The following is a 22,499-nucleotide window of genomic DNA, read 5'->3' as shown; positions in this document are numbered from 1 at the left end:
CCAATACCAACCTCTCCAACAAGCAACTACTGCAAAATAAAGTCGTAAGAGCAGCCTTAGGAATAAAAATATCAGACAACATTTCCAAGACAAGGAAGGACGTTCACTGGCTTCCGGTCAAAGAAAGAATTATCTTTAAAACACTATGCATTGCACACAAATGTCTGACCAAAAAAGGCCCAACTAAGAAGTACAGATGGGTGATTTGCCCCAAATGGATGCACACTTAAGAAATAGAAGGTCTCACACCCTAAAGTTACATTTAGAAGTGTACCCAATAGCTGTGAAATGTTGCATTTAGAATTGTGCTCAAGAGCCTCTCTATGAAAAGTTGAATTTAGAAATGTGCCCAATAGCCTCTCTGTGGAAAGTTGAATTTAGAAATGTGCCCAATAGCCTCTCTGTGGAAAGTTGAATTTAGAAGTGTGCCCAATTGCTGTGAAATGTTGCATTTAGAATTGTGCTCAATAGCTTCTCTATGAAAGTTGAATTTAGAAATGTACCCAATAGCCTCTCTGTGGAAAGTTGAATTTAGAAGTGTGCCCAATAGCTGTGAAATGTTGCATTTAGAATTGTGCTCAATAGCCTCTCTATGAAAAGCTGAATTTAGAAATGTGCCCAATAGCCTCCCTGTGGAAAGTTGAATTTAGAAGTGTGCCCAATAGCTGTGAAATGTTGCATTTAGAATTGTGCTCAATAGCCTCTCTATGAAAAGTTGAATTTAGAAATGTGCCCAATAGCCTCTCTGTGAAAAGTAGTATTTAGAAGTGTGCCCAATAACCTCTCTGTGAAAAGTTGAATTTAGAAGTACATTTAGAAGTGTACCCAATAGCTTCTCTGTGGAAAGTTTAATTTAGAAGAGTGCCCAACTGCCTCTCTGTGAAAAGTGGAATTCAGAAGTGTACCCAATAGCTCCTCTGTGGAAAGTTGAATTTAGAAGTGTGCCCAATAGCTGTGAAATGTTGCATTTAGAAATGTACCCAATAGCCTCTCTGTGAAAAGTTGAATTTAGAAGTGTGCCCAATAGCCTCTCTGTGGAAAGTTGAATTTAGAAGTACATCTAGAAGTGTACCCAATAGCTTCTCTGTGGAAAGTCGAATTTAGAAGTGTACCCAACAGCCTCCCTGTGAAAAGTAGAATTTAGAAGAGTGCCCAATAGCTCCTCTGTGGATAGTCGAATTTAGAAATGTGCCCAATAGCCTCTCTGTGAAAAGTTGAAACTAGAAGTACATTTAGAAAGTTGCATTTAGAAGTGTACCCAATAGCTGTGAAATGTTGCATTTAGAATTGTGCTCAATAACCTCTCTATGAAAAGTTGAATTTAGAAATGTGCCCAATAGCCTCTCTGCGAAAAGTTGAATTTAGAAGTACATTTAGAAAGTCGCATTTAGAAGTGTACCCAACAGCTTCTCTGTAGAAAGTTGAATTTAGAAGTTACCCAATAGCTCCTCTGTGAAAAGTTGAATTTAGAAGTGTGCCCAATAGCCTCTCTGTGGAAAGTTGAATTTAGAAGTACATTTAGAAAGTTGAATTCAGAAGTGCACCCAATAGCTGTGAAATGTTGAATTTAGAAATGTGCCCAATAGCCTCTCTATGAAGTTGAATTTAGAAGTGTCCCCAATAACCTCCCTGTGAATTAGAAGTCTCTGAAAGGGCATGAAACCCATCATATCTCACCAACACGCTGACTCTCTCCTTACATCACCACTCAACTAGAACACAGAGATACTATGACACCATTCGGTATAGCTGTTCTCATATCAACATTCGCTGCTCACTCCACATCATTCTAAATAATCACTGCTGGTTACACACCCCCCAGCAAGGCGTTCTCCTCAGGCCTAACGCAGCCACATCCGATCTGGATTAATCCTGCGAGAACGAACACATACTCCTGACCTCTCAACCACCACACCTACCGCTAGAAAGCAGCTATTACACTGATACTGCACGAGCTGTACACATACCTGGTGCTCACACGCACCTTTTTGACTCTCTCTTCTCTCTCTCTACTAATATGAACTTCGGTTCCCAAGGGCGTTCAACCTACCAGCGCCTTCAGACCATACCAATGGTATATAAGGCGCTATATAAATGCAAAATAACAATAACAATAACAATAAAACACAGAAGGAGGGGAAATTATTTCTCAGTCAAATCAGTAGGGGCCTCTCACAATATACCAGATGAGCATAAATTATTCATCAAGACAGCAATGTTCTTTTCGTCAGTATTTATTCCTGGGTTGCAGTCAGCGGCAAATACAAAGTTGATGCAAATAACAAGATGTGAGTTGTTTTAATCAATAAATGCAACCGTGAAAGGCTTTAATGACATTGAAGAGGCAAAACGACTTATGACCATCCAGAACTGGTATGTTCTCTATCTGCTGATGGCCATGGAAGGTGGCATGTGCGCAAAAATGGGGCCTTCTTGCTGCACATATTTATATACCCGCCCAGGATGGGGTGAGTGGAACCCTCACAGAGGTCATAACCACCTTAACAGAATCGCACACAAAAATGGTGGAGGAGATGGAAGAAATTGATATCGATGGCAGGTTTCACTAACTGTTCTCTTGGATAGCTAATGCATTCAAAATATTATTAATACTACTGGCTTTAAACGGTTGCAAAAAGGCTACCACAGAGGCAGTTTGAATGGAAATAGTAATAAACCTGAACTCTCACATACATGAGTATACCCAGACAGAGGACTTGCCTCGTACCCAGGCATTGGAAAGTACTATCACTTCTCCAGTATCAATGTTTACTTGTCCTCAGGACCATCACAATTACACCAAGCACTGGATATATTGTGATTCCAATGGGTAATGCCGCTACATGACCTGCAGTGTGGGCAAACATGTCAGACACAATGGCACCCTGAGGGGGGATGACCAAAGTATGGATGCCCAAGGAGTAGTATGCAGGGGAGGGCATGCAGGAGAGTGTGGTTGAGGACTCGACCAGAGGGGGGAATGTTGAGAGGCAGATGGTTAAGTCATCCATAACTATTGCCCCTCCCCTTAGCCCATTACCGCACAGGTGAGAAATATTACTCACTAAGGCAACTGTACTGCCCTTATCCCAGGCAGGTACAGCAGGAGATTAACACAATTCAAACTAAGGATGGCACAAGTAAAAGCAAATTAACGTTACAACATTACATGTGCATGCATTAGACACAAAGCAAATGTTCACTCACCATGACGAATGTGAACAGTAGGTTATATACGCATTAAAGGTTAAGTTCTCTAAACCATAAAATAAAAGAAATAAAAATATATGCATTTATACATGAGGAATATTAACACGCCATCCATAAGACATGAAGAACACAAACATGAGCTGAATGTAACAAACAACACGTGTATATTTCTCACTACCATAGAAACACAACACTAATGGGCAGTAGTCTTTTCCTAAATGAAGCTGCAAAATGCTTCTAATTAAACAGAAAGACCTCAAAGATTCTCGAGAGCTCAAAATGCTGAATTTACAGAAATACAGATCAATGCAGAGCTCAGACAATAGCTAAGCAAACAAAGCCAAGGTTACTGAGAAATTAGGGAGGGCCTGAACGTCTCAGAGAGAACACGAGATCACGGTTCCCAAGATCCAAGTCATATATTCTTAGATTAATTAAGAGAACAACCAGTCTTTGTAAGCAACATGCAGGATAATTATAAGCCCACATACTCCAAGGGGAATACATCAAGAGTATCCCCAGTGGTAGACAAAAACATAACACTTGCATTCTTAGCTAAAATCCCAATAAAAACAGGGTGAAATAATTCCAAGCGCGGCCTCATCACACGTGACCCATAATTGAAGAACACAGTCTATTCATTAGCAACAAATGCAGATAGGACACTTGCCTAACTCCTCACGGAACTTCCCAGACACCAGACGCTGTAAAAGGCCAACTACAGAAGAATCGCCCTGGCTCATGGCCTACAAATAAGGGATGGTATCTTTTTAATTAAAGGAAAACAATCCATAGACCTCCCTCCCCCTACTCATGTCTTGACAACCTATCAGTTATCCAAGGTTGGTCAGGAGAAAGCCAACCAATCAAAACCCGGATGTTAGTATCATCAATTTAGAGGTGCTCGTAGGAGTATCCATCAGATGGTTTTTACCCAATCAGATGTTTAACCCTTACATAATTTATATGTAGTCAATCCACTTAACCAATCCCCTTGATAACTGTGTGTATGAGGACGCTGTTGATGACACATTCGTAGTATATAAATTGTTGATTTTGATAATCATGCTGAGAGCGACGACCTTTATGCTCGTTTGCTGTCCCTACTTTATTTGTATGTTAATAAAGCTGGATTTTGTCTTTCACTTTTTCCATTTACGTTATAGAGTTTGGTTTTTGTGGTTCGTGAAGCTCTATGTAATTATGGGGTTTCCCAGGGCGTACAGAAGACAGTGTGATGAATCTGATGAGTCATCACTGTTTTTCTGGCGGTGACCTCCTCCCATGTGGCCAGTGGACATCAGCCACTACCTGACCCTGGCCCTGGGGGCGGCTAGATGAGGGAAGATCACATGGGGGGGGGGACAACATCCGGGGAGATGTCACGGCTTCATTGGGTGAGACATTGCGTTCCCCATTTTCTCTTGAGGATAACCCTTGCATACCTAATATCCTCATGGCCTATTGTTATACATCTCCTCATGCTCTATAAAGGGTAGTAAAGACCTTTTTCCAAGACCCATAGGCCAACCTTACAACTCCGATCTGCCTTGTGAAAACGCCTTCTCCAGTTCCACAAACCAATAATCCAGGACTGACTTGCCCTTGAAAAAGAGCGTTTATCCAAGTTTATCATGCACATTTTCAAGAATGGATTTCCTTTCCCAGAATTACCAAAATAATGGGACAAGGTGGAGGAACCAAGCAATGCAGAGCGAAGGAGGCTACAAGCCCAAGGAGCGCTCTAGTTGTTACACATGCATACCTGTGACCAGAAAATGTAAAGAGCAGAAGCAGAGAGTCAAGGTCTGCTCCTGGCGGGAGTGAGCTGCGCCTCTCCGTGCGGATTGAGAGACAAAAAGAAAGAGGCTGCTACGCAAAAGGACACGCTGCGGGAACGCCATGAGCCAACAATAGATTCCTGGGCATTCAAAAGTGTTAGAAAGCCATGTCTAACTCACAAGAGGCAGCCCAGCAGAAGCTGCCAGAGATGGGAAAGCCAAGAGGAAGCGGTTGCGAGAAGGAACCAACCAAAAGACCAGCATCGGCTGACCGTGTGAGAATCCAGGAACGCCAACAAGAACCACCAGGAACACCAACAAGAACCGGTGAGTCCACCCATAGACAGCGGGGACAGCAGGGCGTATCGGCAGCCATTCAAATTACAAGCAATTACAAGCAATTGTAAATACGGAAACCAAGAGAAAGAGAGAGCTTGTTGTTAAAAGGGGAAATTAACTGTGAGTCAACACCTTGCAAATATGTGAAAATATACAAGGCCTCATTACACGGTAAAAAACGGCATTTACCGGCATGGCGCCATTAACGTGTCCGCCTTGGCAAGGCCGCTAATTGCGTACCATTACGAGTACGCGGACACGAGCATAGCGCCATGCCGGTAATGACCCTACCGCCATGCCACTAAAGACCCCAAAAAAAAACCTAAGCAGCACCGACAAAAGCGCTGATAGCACTTCCGACCTCCTGCACCACGCAAATAGCTGTCGCCGTTAAATAGCGGAACCGGAAATAGCGTCATCGCACAGGAACGGGAAAGAGCACAGCGGCCATCTTTAATAACACAATCATTTGCCATCCTCTGCCCCCAGGACCTGTTTCCACACCATCCCAAAGCCTCAAGGATCCCCTCACCATGCCAAAGGCTATATAAAAAACCATAGACCGCCAGAGTAAAGAGAAATTTACGAATGAGGAACTGATAATGCTGACAGAGACCCTTGCAGCAAACTCTGATGTCCTATTTGCCAATGACATGCGGCGGGGAACCCTGATCCAGAAAAAGGCCATCTGGACAGAGGTCGCCCTGAAAGTCAGTGCGGTGGGCACCACCACCCGCACCGTTAGGGAGAGCAGGAAGCAGTGGGACGATCTCCGTCTCCGGGTCCGCAGCATACTGTCTGCGAACCGCAAGCTGGCCATGGCCACAGGAGGTGGCGCTGATTCACCAATTAAACTCAAGGAGTGGGAGGAGACCTGCGCCAGCACGATTGGCGTCGAGTCCATCGAGGGAGTCGGGAGCATGGTGTGGGCACAACATCAGATAGAGGTGAGTGTACACATGAAACAATGCACTGTGAATGGTGAGGCACCCCCCAATGTGAGCCCAGATTCACCTCATGGATGCGGCCACAAACATACATGCACACAACCCTGCCCATGTGAGTGTCACACCCCAACACACACACATGCACGCATCACCACAGACAATTGCCACACAGACCCATGCATGGATGACCCACTCAACAGGCCCATGACCTGAATGCCCACTAACGAAGTCACAATGCACAGAACAGCATGATGAATTGAATCTGCATGAAGCACGTTGAACCATCACCAATGCCATCCCCTTCTTTGTCCTCCACAGGCTCACATACCGACAGCGAAGAACCTGCCAAAGCGACTCAGGCTCCCCCTGCCAAGAAAAAACCCAGGGCACAGGAGACAGGGCACACCCCCAACACATCAAGGGGCACAGGGAGGAGTGAGCACCTGCAGAGGGGCAAACATCACAAGAGCGCCACTGCACCAATACCGCAATCTACGCCAGCAACAATTGCCACACCCACTCATGTGAACCCCCCAACACAGGTTACACCCACGGAGTGCCCACCCCCCGCTGCCACAAGTTCAACTGGTGAGGCAGCTGCCACAGCGCCGCTGTCAGATGTGGAGGACCCCAGTGAGTTCACCATGCAAATGCACACCCCCAGCCGCCAGGAAGCCCAGAAGCAACTCCACGGCCAGCACCAGGATCCAGTATCCATGGCTAGTCTGACGAGGAGAACACAGGAGGGTGCTGGAGCCCACCGGTGGCCTCACCTGATGGCCGGGACATAGGGGAAGGTACAGCAGCCACACCACGAGCTGGCCACAGTGGCCATGACCTGGCCACCGTCAGGCAGCGCCAGGAGGACATTACAGTGCTGGTTGGGCAGCATGTGGAAGAGGCTGCCCGTCTCAGGGTGGGGAGGTCACGGAGACTGCTAAGCTCTCGAGGCTGGCGATGGAAGCCTGTACCAACAGGCTGTGCGAGGAGATTGTCCAACTGAGGCAGGCCCACGCGCGCATAGCGGACGCGATGGACCGCTAGTTCCCACCACCACCACAGAGACAAACAGCCACCTCATCATCTGCGAGTTCAAGGCAGACAAGCCCCCGCCGCCGCCCCATGCGCACCACGAGACGCACACCCTCCCAACCTCGTAATGGTGGTTGTGGCAATAGGAATTAGCGACAGCAGGGTCTAGGTGGCACGTGTGCAGCAGGACACCAACATTGTGCAAGCCACACATGGGGTTGTTGTGGGGGGAGGGAGGAGGCGGGAGAGGGTGTTTTGGGAGTGTTGTGGGAGGGGGAGGGGAGAAAGGGCATTTTGGGAGTGTTGTGGGGGGAGGGGAGAGGATGGAAAGGGTGTTTTGGGAGTGTTGTGAGGGGAGGGGGGAAAGGGTGTTTTGGGAGTGTTGTGGGGGGTGAGGTGGGGTAAAGTGTGGTGGGATAGTTGGGGACATGCACTTTTTCAGCTCATTATACCTTAATACACCGGAAACTAGTTAAAACACAGGCTTGGACTTCGTCATTGTGTATGTGTACTTTATTGGGGACAGGGTCTATTGTGCACTTCACCACAGACAGCAGTGCACTAATACCCATAGCCATCCTACAGAGTTGAACCATGTGTCTCAGAATATTTGGTTGATCAGATGCTGTCGCACATCGCGTCCCTCCTGGGAATCGCCTCTTGCATGACCAGCATCCCCATCCCCTCCGTCCTCATCACCATCATCATCCTCATCAGGTGGTTGCATTTCAACGTCAGGGGGCAGTGGCACATTCCGTCTGATACACATATTGTGCAGCATGACACATGCCATGGTGATCTTGGCCACCTTCTCATGGCCGTACAGGAGAGCCCCACCCGACCTGCTTATGAACCGGAACCGTGTCTTCAAAAGACCAAATGTCTGCTCAATCACGACGCGGGTACGGGTATGTGCAGTATTGTAGTCTTTTTTTTATCTTTATTGAATATAGTTGAATAAACAACTTTTTCAATATATGGACAATATTCATTTACAAATACAAACGAAATTCAGCATTTACTTTAACAAGTGACATTCAATTAATAATGTAATACATTGTAAAAATAGTCCAAATAAGTAAAAATCATATAATATCTAAAACAGTTAGGACTTAATTGTAATAATTTTAGCTAATAAGAAACAATTTGAAAGCAATTTAAAAAAGATTTAAAAAAGAAAATAAAATTTGAAAGAAAAAAGAAAGAAGAAAGGGCCTAACATATTAGGAACTTAACTAAACCAATATGTTTTTAGTTGGAAGACATAAAACATGCCATAATTCCCATAGAACCATTCTGACATTAGTATATAATATGAGACTCATCCTCATTTAGTATGAGATTCTTTTACCAATTGCTAATAGGCCCTTCACAAATTTACTTTGCCAATGCTTACATGCAGCTGCAATTTTGATGGTCGTCATATTTATACCTCTAAGTCACGGTCGACACATCCTTAAGTTTTGACATAATAACTTCCAAAAAATTGTGAGTGGCAATACAAAGACTCATTGAGTTGGTGGACAAAAGTAACGACCAACGGGTTTCAGGGGTTAGTTCACCAAGGTAGGATAAATGAGGTGCAAAAATGTAATTCTAAGTTCAGTTAGCGCTGGACAGGCAGATACAACATGTCGAAGTGTTTCTCTAACTCCCTCAGTCTCACAAAAGGAACAACAATTTTTATTAACCGGCAACAGCTTTCCTCTAGCCAGAACATCACTAGTTCGAAAGAGGTTAAATCGCAGCCGTAAAATAGTTGACCTTAGTTGCACAGAGGGCGATTGTTTTGGGGCTAGAGTTCCACGGGTTTTATGTTCAAAGATTAGCATTTCAAAATCTTTATATGACAGACACTTCGTTCTTGCTTCAATCCAGTCAAATCTGAACATTTTTTCTTTTGCCTTGTTTGGTTGGTCGATGAGCATTTCTAAAGACAAATCAATTTTAGCCAAGATGTTAAATATCTGAGCCATCCATGCTTTTACAAATTGATGATCCGATGTTAACATGTAGAGGGATAAAGAAGCCAGTATAGTGTCAGATTAATCACAGATAAGACATTTCCGAAACAAGGCACATAATCTCCAGTGGTATTCAGCACTCAAGGATGTTAAACCTAGTTCAAATCTTAGCCAGGGACCTGGGACACATTGAGGAAGTTGTAGTACAGCTCGCCAGTATTTTGCCTCCAATTTATGCAAGCTATCTAAACAACCAATTTTTTTTGTTTCAAGGCCATATAGTATAGTTGGAACTACTTTCTGTTTCCAGTATGTTATGGCCGGGCTGATCGTGAATTTTCCGAATTTGTGCAAAATGATTTTGGTCTGAGAAATGGCAGATTTGATCTTATGGTCCAACGTGATTGAGTGTGAATCCACAGGCGAGGATCCATCAAATAAAATTCCCAAGTATAGATATGTTGGGACAACTTCAACAATTCTATTATCTATTCTCCACTCAAAGGGTCTTTTTTTGTGGACCTAGGGGCATAGACGACCACTTGCGTCTTATTTAGATTAATTATCAGCTCATTCAATGTTAAATATTCATAGAGAGCAGACAATAATTTATGGAGGCCTATCAGTGTCTTAGAAACCAACACTAAATCATCGGCGTACCACAAGGCTTTGATAGGTGTGCCACTCATTTTTGGTGAATCTGAAAACACATCAGAAAAAATGTGTTTGACGTCTTGGATGAAGAAATTAAAAATGGCGGAAGCCAGCACACAGCCTTGTTTCAACCCCCGGAAAGTTGGAATTGCCCTTGACAAAAGGCCTGAGATAGTCAGACGAATCATGATTGAAGTCGATGAATGTAAGGCATATATAATGTCACATAAAGTTTTAGGACAATTAGCCAGATGTAATGTATTCATCAGTCTTGTTCTGGATACAGAATTGAAGGCTGTGTGGAGGTCAACAAATGCAAAATACATTGATGTTTAGAGGACTGCGCTTGGGCTTTTAAGGCATTAAGAGTTATTAGGTTGACTGACGTACCCAGACCAGCTACAAAGCCCGTTTGGCAGGGGTCTCGCTGCTGGTGGATCTCTGTCCAACGAGTAAAATCCCGTAAAACAAGGCGAGCAAAGATCTTCCCGGGAGCATCGAGCAGGGCAATAGGTCGATAGCTCGCCGGGGATTCCCTGTCGCCCTTTTTAAAGATTGGAACGAGTAGAGATGTTTGCCATGATGTTGGAATTTTTTTGCAACAGATGATCTGATGAAATATGTTGTTCAAAATCAACGCCCATTCCAAGGTGTTCTGCTTGAACATGAAATTGCTTAGCCCATCTGGCCCTGCAGCACCTGAGGAACATAACTCTTTGATTAAACCCTCAACTATACTGGGTGAGCACTCCAGGTCCCAATGATTCAGTGTAATAGAAATGTAATTAAAGTTTGCATACATCGGATCAGAGTATAATTTCAAAAAGTGCTCAAGCCACTGAACTTCAGTGACTCCGCACAGTTGAAGGTTCAATTGGGTTGGAGACACTGCACTGTTGAGTAAGGACCATATTTGACCTGAATTTTTGTTATTTGCAGCCGCCAGAAAGGCTTCACCATCCTGCTGATATAAAGTAGCCCTTCTAGATCGACACCAGTTTATATACTGACATTTAATTTTCTGTCGATTCACTTGTCGAACATCCATGGGTAGTCCTCTTCATGCCTGTTCTGTGGGTTCCATACAGGGGTAAGGAGCCACCTCTTCTGGGGATAGCCAGCATCACCTGTATGGGTGGAAGAATGGTGTTCTGTTTCTGTTCACCTCAAGTGCGGCCTGTACATATCACACTAATCGACTTTGTATTGAGATTGACATCCACAATTCCCATCATGCATGCAGACGATCTGTGTGACTGCAATGTGCAAAGGTGAGCTCGTCCCTGCAAGTGGACATGCCCCATGCATGCCTCCCATAGTCATTGACATGTCCTGGGTGAGGCCAGGTCTTAGGTGTCCATGGGCCAGGCAAATTTGGTACCACACTGCTAGTGTACTGCCATTCTGACACCGATGCTGCCATGCTGTGAAGCATCACTTCAGTGGTGCTATAGGTGTGTGGTTTAGTGCTATGGCTGGGGTGATCCCTTTGCATGCATTCAAGGGCGCTTTGCTGTATTGATGTTGTGCTGCGCTAATTCTGTATTACAATCTTGACGCCATGTTGCAGATTTGTGTAAAATGCGGTGTGGCATGTGCAATGTGGATGTGGATGGATGTGTCATATTTGGCAACCTGGATTGTTCTCAATGTTGTGCAGCTTCAAATTGCATGTGGGTTCTTCTCAAGTACATTGGCGTACATCTGTATGTCCATTTCTCCTACGGACTAAAGTCAATACCCAGTTGGAGTATGTATCCCCCCCCCCAATCACACTGCCATGTGCTTGCCCTGCTACTCACCAAGTAGCCACGAACGTTGTCTGGGTTGTCGCTCCATGTAGCGTGGTATGGTTGAGTTCCGCAGGATCATTGAATCATGGGTTGATCCGGGATATCGGGCACAACAATGTGTGATTATCTTGTTTGAGTCACATACCATTTGGACATTGATAGAGTGGAATTGCTTTCTGTTTTGGTAGACTACTTCATTGTGATGTGGGACCACCAATTCCACATGGGTACAGTCAATGGCCCCGATGCAACTTGGGATGCCTGCCAGTGAATAGAAGCCAACTTTGGTGTTTGCGATCTCCTGGGCAGTCCGTGGCAGGGATATGTGTTCACGTGCGTGCTTCAGGAGGGCATCGAGAACCTGGTTCAGCGTGCGTGAGAATACTGGTTGTGAGATGCCATTCATCTGCCCTACTGTATGCTGGTAGGTGCCTGTGGCCAGGAAGTGGAACACAGTCACCACCTTCAGTAGCGGGGGGATGGCAGTTCTGATGTCTATGAGGCTCACAATGTCGTCATGTATCATGTCCACGATGCTGGTGATGGTATCCCGGTCCAGACGGTACAGGGTGTGTATCTGCTCAGGGGTTAGGTTAAATGGACTGGCTCGGATCCTGGGGATTGGTGGCTGCCTCTGTGGTATTACTATGTGCCCTGGTGGTGCTTGCTGCACCTGTCTTGCCCTCCTCCTCCTCCTCCTCCTGCATCTCCTCTGTGCTGCCTGTTATTGTTGGTGCTGCACTGCAATTATGTCCTCGAGCCCTGTAATGCTGCTAGTATTGGAACCATCTTGGTGTGGGGAGGGGTGTGTGAAGGGGTGTGGTGTGCTCCTTTTGTGCTGCCAGTGTCCATTGCCTCCACCTGTGCCGATTGTGTCCACCTGTGGCTGGTGGGAACACTGCTCAGTTCTCTTAACGGGTGGTTCGCAATGCCGGTATTAGCGCCTTGCCGGTAAGGGGTTTTTGGGGCTTTACCATGCCGCTATTAGCATGTCCGCATGGCTTGTGATGGTGTTCTATTAGCGCCATGCTGCTATTTACGGGTTGAACGGTTGCGTCCCCAGGGACTGGCCGCTATTAGAGGTACCGTACTGAGCAGTGGCGCTAATATTGGTTGTACGGGTCGTAATTGGCATGGGTATTTAACGATACCGGTATTGCCTTACCGGTAACGTTAATCCCTTACAACACAACGTGTAATGAGGCCCACAGTTCAAGAATATGCAAAACCTGGACAGGACAATATATCAAGCCGCAAACAAAGTAAATGTGCAAGTGTGGGAGAGGGCAGAGAGCCTGTATGAATTCAAGAAGCCCTGGCAGGAGAGTACACCAGGAAATTACAAGTGTGTGAATACAAGAAGCCCTGGCAGGAGAGTATAACAGGCAGTTACAATAAATGTACAAAATAGGTCCTGAGAAGGAATATCAGAACAAGAAAAAAGATTGTCTTAGCCAGGAGTAGAAAGGTCCTAAGAAGGAATATCAGGACTAGAAAAAGGATTGTGTTAACTAGGAAAGAAGGAGCAAAGCCCTGGCAGGAAGGTATGCCAGGTATCCTAAAAGAGACAAAAGCAGAAAACCTGACAGTTGTGTGTTTCTGTGTATTTGCTGGTCAAGAAAGGCAAAAGGAACTGTTACTTGTGAAAATATCAGAAAGTAAAGTGGAATCCAGGGAAAGGCAGCCAGACTCTGGAGACAGGATGTTTATCCTTGAAGAACATTTGTGTTGAAAGAAGAATTTGCTATATAAATAACCATTTGACCATGCGATTAGGTATATAATTTAGCATGGAGTCCTTGCCTCTCTGCACTGTTGTATCATAACATTGGCATGCCATTAGGTAGTAATGCTCCAGGAAATGATGACTTTCACTAAACATCAAAAGACAATTCTGCCAGCAAACCGCAAAACACACAATACAAGTTTGCTTTACTATGTAATTGGCTGGGTTTTGGTGTTTTCAACATTTAAATATATACAGGAGATCAAATGGGCAGAGGCAACCCGCAGTACAATTACCATACATTTAGAAGATAAAAGGGAAGGGGCAGAGTTAGAGTAGCCTGGGAAAACTGCTACAGGCCACTTCAGTTTCCACCATCCTGGAATGTTAGGGCACCCCTGCGTCCTGCCAGACCATCCTGTCCCCCTCCATTTCCTGGAGAGAGAGCCTTCTGGGTATGACATCAAAGTAAAAAGGATACTTGTTACAGCAGCCTGAAATGAACTACTGGCAACAGGCTTTCTTTGGACCAATCAGCTGTAGCAAATTGCCTGTATACAGGGGGAGGGCAAAACTCCCCTTGTTTATGCATCTTAGACTCCAAGAAACATAAAAAGGATTGAAAGGAACTCTGGTCGGAATGCAGTCCATTCCAAAGTCCTATGCCTTTTAGGCGACTACTGAAAGAGGGTCTCACAGCAAAACAGAGGTAAAGGAACAGCTCTATGCCCAGTTTCTTGCATCAAACCGATTTTGGGCTACAACAACATCACCTGTTGTCTCAAGCTTCTTTATGCCACATGCCATTGCTGCTTGTGAACCGAACCATGTGTTGGGCCCAGTCACCCAACTCACTACACTGACGCTGATTCACCACATTAGAAAGCACCTTGATGCCCGGCTTGACACTGTTAAGCCACACAAACATGACAAAAGGTATTTGTAGAGGACCTAACCCCCTAGCCAACCTTTCAGGCCCCTAGTGACTTGTAAGACCCCACTCTCTACTTTTTTCCAAGGAAATTTTTAATGAGTTTGAGGAAGAAGGAAAGAGGAAGGAATGAGGTAAAAGAAGAGAGGAAGAAGAAAAGACGGATGTAGCTTTTTCCAGCGACCAGAGATGTTTTCAGAGTAACCGCTGCCTGTGCTGACCCAATCTTCCATGCGACAGAGGAATCACGAGGATGATGACTCTGACCCTTGGACTGGTGGGACCAATCAATCAGCCTCCTGCATTTCGAGCCATCCCACGATGAGCTATGACCTTCCTGTGCTGCAAACGTCAATAACATGGGACCTCGAGCCCGAGTGCTGTGCATTATCTGAAGAACTAATCTGCTGAAACTTTGGTGGGCTTGTGCTGGTCCTCCAGAAGCAAAATCCCACTTTTTGAAGTTCCCTCACCCGAGTGCTGGACCGAGATAACAAGGTGAATCGATCAGACAACAACTGTTCTTCATCTGGTGTCTTGAAAAGGGTGCCAAATCCACAGAGCCGCAAGAGGCACTGGAGAATCCTTTGTTGGGAGCCTTTCCGCTCAACAGCTGCTGCAATTTCCCGTCCAGTGTCCTTTCATTCATCACCACAACCAAGAATCCAGAGACCGGGTCCTGTGCTGCTGCGTCAGGAAGATGTTGTAACGCTCACCTGATTCTCGCAGAGGCGCCGGTCTTGACTGGGCGACTACCGTATCTTCAAAGGTGATGTGTAGCACCCGGTTGGCTTTGGGCTGGACCTCTGTGCACTGTATGCCTGACGTGTAGAGTAAGATGTCTGCAGATAGAAAATATGGGGTTAATGAACTGGGGTTATTGGGGTGTCCCTATCTCTTTCCTCTTCTCCTCTCCTGTAGACCCCCAAAGGTTAACGCTCTCACCTTAGGTAAGTGAATGCCGAGCTCTCCATCTGCCTCGGGGCAGGGTGCTGTAACCAGTTTCTTCACTGGATAGGTAGCGCAGGCCTCTTGACTTCAGAGGACTGCTGTCCGTCGTTTACTGCACGAACGGTAAGTTTCGAGTCATTCAAATGTCTTTAAAGTCTTTAGTAATGATGTCTCTTGTTTTGCAGGGTTCCGGCGATGGCGGATGACGGGCTGAAGTGAGTTGAAGATGGAGCCCGTGTGATGAATAGAAGCGCCTGGAAGCACGTAAGTAAGCGCTTGTTGCCTGCTTCACGATGCGCTCTAACTGTCTTTTTATTTTGCAGGTACGAGTTCGGAGCGGCTGCAGGGTGCCGAAATACCCACTGGATTAGATGTGGAAAGGAGTAATGGCACGTGAGTATTAAAGTTCCCCAATGTCTTTAAACGCACCTTGTTTTGTCTTTCAGATGCGGGATGCAGCGCCGAAGGCCTCCGGAGCGTGCAAAGAGATGGTAAGCTTTTGTCTTTCAGATGCCGGAATGCAGTGTGAAGACCTCCGGAGCGCACGAAGAGTAGGTAAGCCTTTGCCTTCCTTTGCCTTTCAGATGCCGGAATGCTAACCTGTTCTTTCTTGTCTTTATAGGTGTTGCTGAAGACTGGATTCAGGATGGTAAGCCTTTTTCCTTAGGCCCAGGACCGGATGCAGAAGACACGATGAGCGTTCTGCTGCAGAGGTTGCAGAATAACGCAAAGCAAGATTCATCCACCGGGTGTGGTTTAAATAGCCTCCTGTAGTGCTTAGGTGTCTCCTTCCACAGCCACGCCTAGGTAAGAAAAGGGTTCCTGGTAAGAAAAGAGTTCTTGCCTTCCAGAAGAGTTCCAGTGTTCTGAATCTAGGGAGTGGCTCCAGCCCCACCCAACAGGAAAAGTAGTTCCAAACAGAAGAGGATCAGAGACTCAACTGGCAGGCAAGTAAGCAGCATGGTCTGCTGCAGGTAAGTCCACCCAAGCATTATGAGCCCGGCGCTTCCAGCGCTGGGACTGGGCATATTTATAAGTCTGGTGCCACTGGCGCCAGGACTGGGTCCAAAAGGTCCCAATTGGGACTGGTTGGCACTCGGAACCCGGGTTATGGATCTGCTTCCAAGGGAGTTGGGAAAACCCTGACCTTTTGGAAGCAGAGATCATGACAGATGTCTTGTTTGCAACATCTGCTTCACTGCTGAGGCACTATGTGGCTTGACATAAAATGTACCCTAAGTCTTTGTGTCACTCCTGCGTGCCTAGGGTGGTGATTTGTGTGTTTGGGAGTTCGGCCATAACATCCGCCCAGGCTTAAAGCTGGATGCATTTAGGGAGCCTTATACAAAGTCCCTGAACCCTTTTACTAACTCTAAAGTCTGTTACTTACTTATTCTAAGAACATATCCTCTGGAACTTTGATTTGTTACAGTTGCCGGATCCTGTTCTGCTTACTGCTGGCCACTGGGCCACCAGTGTCCCCTTCTGCCTCTGAGAACACTCATGCCCTAGATTAGGGAAGGACTGCCGCAAGCATTGGGCATCTGTGAAGGAACTCATACACGTGTTATAAAGTACTTATCTGCTATGTGTTGGTGCTGTAACTAGATCATTCTGAAATAGAATAAGATAAAAGTTAAACTTACCTTTGAAGTGCATACTACCATGCTGCAAAGTAATTGTCAAGTTCTTATATACCTTTGAATTCAATTGTGTTACACTATTCTAAAACGTGATGTTGGTAGTATAACTCTATTATTCCTGAGACAGAATATGTGTAATAGGGTAGTGCGTGTGCGAAAATGGAGCTAAACAACATGGCACGTGAAAATGTGAAATCTGCAAACGGTTGCAAGGTCAGGATGATGAGCTAGCGGGAAGGAATGCTTGTTGTCTCGTCCACTGAAGGACGAAACCAGGAGTGAGTGGGGCCCCGCAGGTGCAGCGATAAAGGGTTCTGGGAACGGAGACGAGAGAGAGAAGCTGTTTTTTTCCCACTTCTATCTGGATTTTTCCGCTCTGTGCTCCCAATGCTTGCCGTCTGCCCTTCGGCCTAGGGCAGCTGCAACCATGAAGGGGCGGAAATTTATACCAATAAAGAGCAGAGACATTTCTCAGAGATAGAACTGGACCCCGGGTGATGAAGGCTCGCTGAGAGGAAGGAAGCGCCGCTCCAGCCCCCTTAGCACGAGTGATCTTTCTGCCTCCCTGCGTCTGGGACTAAGCAGTGTTGAGGAGGCTGAGATGAAGGTGTCTTCTGCAACCACTGCCATAGTGATGTTCTTTATTCCTGTTTATATCTAATTCTGTATATGTCCTTTGATTTAGTAATATGTATGTTTATTGGGTGTGAATAAAGGGCCTAACGAGCCGTTTATTCTATCTTTTGAACTAGCAGTCTATGTGTGCTTTATTGCCTCCCTGAGTCCAAATCTTTGCTTTTGGTCGGGGTAAGAGGGTGCAGAAATCTGAGGCCCCTATATGCGCCTCGAAAAGCAAAACATTTAGTTTACTAATCAATTGGGTTCTACCTTGAATTGCATACTGCCATTGTAAATAGTAATTGCCAAGTTCTCGCTTACCTTTGAATTGTGTTCCACTATACTAAAAAGTAATGTTGGTGTAACTGCATATTCCTGAAGTAGAATAAGTTACACAGGTTGCAAAGTACTTACCTGTCCCTGATGGTAGGGTAAATGTATTATTCCTGAAACAGAATAAGTTACAAGAGTGTAATGTACTTGCAATGTTGGTAGTATAACTGAATTATTCCTAAAACAGAATAGGTGACAGTTTACTACAAATAGGGTTTACTTACCTTGAACTGCACACTGCCATTCAAATGGTTTAATAATGTGGTTTTACTCGCCTTGAATTGCATACTGCTATTGGTATGGTAATGATTATTTATGAAGCGCCTATACACAGACAAATGTTTCAAAGCGCTCTAATTTCTGAAAAGCGTGTTATACTTTGGATTTACTTACCAGAAGAATTATTATTTTTGTATTGTATTTATTACTTATAATAGTACTTGCCTTTCTAAAGAATTCTATATCCATGAGTATATATAAATAAACCTTTACTTTTACACATAACAGAAAATAAGTGTTTCTTTGGACCATATGTATGCTACAAGTTCTTTTTACCCTCCTACAGCACTCTCTCCCTCCTAAGATAAGCCTGGCTGCTCTGCAACGTTACCATTATATTGAGTGGTACAGGCCTGTACTAAGAGTTGGAGTTTCTGTATTGCCCAAGGATAGTCTTATAAAGTCTTACATAGGTGGACTTTAGAAGATCTGTCCTAACAAGGATCCAACACCTTGAGGGTGCCATTGCGGTTGTTGCTTTCACTCTTGGCTTGTGGAGTCACCCTCTTGGGATGGCAGATTATTCTTCGTTTGGGTCATAAGGGTCATCAATGGCCCAGGATTTAAGTCCCTGTATGACCAGATTGTTAAGTCCACAAAAAGCCAGGCAGGTAAGTGTTCTAACACTTTATTAAAGTTACACATATTATGAAGCCCTCCTGCAGTAGGTCCTGAAGCTCCATGGGTTCAGTCCTTGATCTCCTTAGATAGAACTCTGGGCCAAGATGCCATCACCCAAGCAACCACAATAACATTCCAGGCTGCCTGGGCATCTAAATACACACGTTAGCATGCAGACTGTTGAAAGGATGCTGTTCTTAAAATACGCTGCACTTACCTATGTAAAGAAGTTGAAACCTATGTACAATTAACACTAAAGTTAAAACACACCTAACACAGATCCTGTAAATCTACCTGAAACAGAAGACTTGCACTTACCAATTTGTTTTACCATTCCTAAACCAGGTCCTTCAAAACACGTGCTGAGAGTTTCCCCTCCTCAACAACTAGGCCTTCACGTTACGCCACCTGACTTGTTAGATGCCGCCCGGTACAGCTGTAACCCTCCTCTGTACTATTTATACTACCCCCGCTGTATATCTGTTCTGTTGTCACCACTGAAAAATGCGCCATTATGCATCTGTAATGCGGTCCGTTATATATCTGTATTGGTGTATACCTCTCTAATGCGCTCCGTTGCTCTTCGAAGCTAGGTCCGCACTCAATAAATACCATAATAATAATTTAAAAAAAAAAAATAATTACCTCTAGGCCCTAGTAGGTTATTCTTACAATCTATCATGGGTTTGGTTTCTGTACGTTGTTCACCATTGTTTTACCTAGGCCTGAATCCTGTTTTATTTCCTTCCTTTATGGGTCTCAAACCTGGGACTACAACACATCAAAAGTGTCACCTATGGCATCCCCTGGGGTTAGTTGGTACCTTCTTTGCACCTCTGGAGTAGGTACTCTGAGCAACCTAATTTTTCCTCATGATCATGGTGCTGCCTACATGAATTTCCATTGGTAACTTCATCTACAAACTATACTTAAGTGATTTTCTAAGGTACTGACCTGAAGATAGATGTTTTTAATGTTCCTGGAGTTTAAGGCCACAAGAACAGATTTTAGCTTGTATTCCTGATTTTATATGTACCTTTAAAACCTCTGCATTACACTACTACCAATGGAAATGTGTGGTGACTGTAGTGAGATCATGGGTCTGTTACTGTGAGACTAATTGGGTCCTAGATTTTCATGGCTTTCTGGGCTTGCTTGCTAAAGTGTATAGTGTACATGTGTATCATTAATGATGCTATATATTAGAGAGGTGAAGGGAATATTGTGACTATTAATGTGTGTCATTTTGGACCTGGTGTATGACTCTGTAAACGTATTTTACTGTTGTCCATGGTTTCCTTTTCCTCCCCACTTCTTAGCCGTATATGTATTGTGCCTACCACCACCAGGTGGTGGGCATACATTTAGCTTTGGCATGTGTAGTGTCCTCTGTGACCCATTATTGTTTTTATAGATACACTGCATTTCAATGTGTCCTTATGTTTACACCAATGTACATATTTGACCTTATACATGTTCTATGTGTGTGTTTGTAAACTGTATACTTAAGCAATAAACCCTGTTGTGGTCAGGGCATTACCAGACAGGTATTGGCCTGGGTCCTGAGTTTATTTCTATTAGCACCCTGGCATACGTTCCGGGGTAAAAATAGTGTTTCTTTAAGCTGATAAATGGCACGTTGGACATAGGGAGAACGGAACTACATGTAGTCCCTTTCCTTATGGGCCATAGCCATGGATGGGCTGAGCCAGAACTGCAAGTTGTCTTGTCTGCAGCGAGGAAAGAGGCAGACGCAGGCAATTGGGGCTGGGGTTGGAGTGGGGAGAGATGTGGGAAGTGGAAATGTTGAGGGGGTGATGTGTAAGGGGGCACAGGCATTGAGGGCTCACCTGTCCGGGAGGGAAGATGGCTGCCTCCCACTTCTGAAGAGGCTTGAAACGTGGGCAATACCATAAGGTATAGCAAACAATGCGAGATTCCCTATTGGCTGGGAGAATCCATACCCCCTTCCTCCTGACTGCTAATTGTCTGTGTGGTGTATTCTCTAGGGGGAACTGTTGGGAATAAATGTACTTCACTACAAGCCTCTCTCTGCCCAGAGTTAAGCCTGATTGATATGATAGAAGTCATTCATAACGTGCCTGAACACAAGGGTTTCTAGGCATGACAAGCCCAGGAGGGGGAAACAGGAGGACAAACAACGATCTTACTAGGCCTTGTGTCATTCAGATCACACAAGTGCGGGCAAGAGGGGAGAAGTGCCAAGGGAAGATGGGGGTGAGGAGAAGTGCAGGTGACTCAATAAGTGCTGCCAGAGGGTGGCTCTTGAGTGCAAAGAGAAGGGACTGTAGGTTTACAGATACTGATCCTGGGCTTGAGGCCAAGGACAAGTCTTGCAGTCCTTGGCCTGCCAGAGCTACCAATAAAGGGGAGTTGGTCTTTTGTTTTTGGTCGTAACCACTCTCTTGCCTTTAGGTTGGATGACTGCCCATCCATTACCACAGCGCTCTGGGAAAATCTACCCAATACCCACAGCCCATTTCTCAGTTCTGAGACCCACACTTAGCTTTGCCAAACACACACCACAACTATGATGTCCAGTGCCCGTTGTCCTTTCTGCCCAGAGACACCCACATCTCTATCATTGCACTTTGAAATATAGACTACATTTTACATAAAGAGAGACACATAGTTCTGTCATTGTAGCTTAATTCTGACTTGCAGCACCCAGATCAAAACCAATACCATCACCCCAGATACATTTCTTTGAATGGACCATAGTCCTACCTTGAATCACTTCCTAGTATTACGTTACTGTACATCCAAAAGGCTCTTCCAATGCATCTTAATTCTGTTTTACAGCACCAGTATCCAGATGATCAGAATTACACACAGCTCAGCAGATAGAAATTGGGTCGGACTTGCAGCGTCACTGGATTTTTCAGAATTAGGGCTACATAAGAGATTAGACAATACACTGCACCAACCAACTGGTGCCAATGTAACCCATTCACAATTTTGCAACGATTGTAGGGGGCTCACCTGCTCAGACATGTCCCTTGCCAGGAACTTGAGGTGTGTGACAGCTGGGTACTTGTCCTTGCGCACTGGATCTGTAGTGCATCGCATGAAGAGGGACGGCAGAATTTCAGTGTCAATTCGACACTTCTCGTTAACGACACCCACACAAACTTTATAGAACTGGACCGGGGAAGTACTGCTGCCATCAGACGTTGCCACCACAATGTTGCCGCCACCAGTAAAGGCAATGTCCGCCATAGCCACGCGGCAGCGCAGACGACAGAGGCTCTCTGTAGAGGTCAGCACCTGTCCATTTGGCTTCAAAAGTGATACAGTGACCAAGCCGCTGATAGTGACTGCAATCCAACCCTCCATAGGCTTTCCTCCAAAGAGCGTGAGGGACGGTGAGAACTTCACCCGGGAGAACTTTTCCCCAAAGCTGGAGGCCCCAGACTAGAATAAAAATAAATGATGCAAGAAACAATAAGTGCTCTGGTGAAGCCTGCAAGTACTATCTGTTGATATAAAATGAGCTACAACATTTCTCTAGCATGTACAACATTAACTACTTCGGTTGAACACATCCAGGGCCTTACACCTTAGAAAGAAGAGCTATCCTTCAATTTCCACATGCAACTGACAGCAGAATGATCACAGGTCACACATATCTTACAATACAAGCTCATATGCTGTAC

General features: G+C 45.1%; 1 protein-coding gene across 1 annotated transcript in view; it reads right to left on the bottom strand.

The window, feature by feature from the left end:
* MED16 (mediator complex subunit 16) overlaps positions 1-22,499 on the bottom strand; it is an 820,510-nt gene that overhangs the window by 699,785 nt on the left and 98,226 nt on the right. Inside the window, exon 5 of the mRNA XM_069647616.1 lies at positions 21,826-22,257. Coding sequence (XP_069503717.1) covers positions 21,826-22,257 — 432 coding nt within the window. The remainder of the gene's footprint in view (positions 1-21,825; positions 22,258-22,499) is intronic.

Source organism: Ambystoma mexicanum, chromosome 1p (genome assembly GCF_040938575.1).
Source record: "Ambystoma mexicanum isolate Mex_15411 chromosome 1p, UKY_AmexF1_1, whole genome shotgun sequence".
NCBI lineage: Eukaryota > Metazoa > Chordata > Amphibia > Caudata > Ambystomatidae > Ambystoma > Ambystoma mexicanum.
This window is presented reverse-complemented; position numbering and strand designations above follow the sequence as displayed.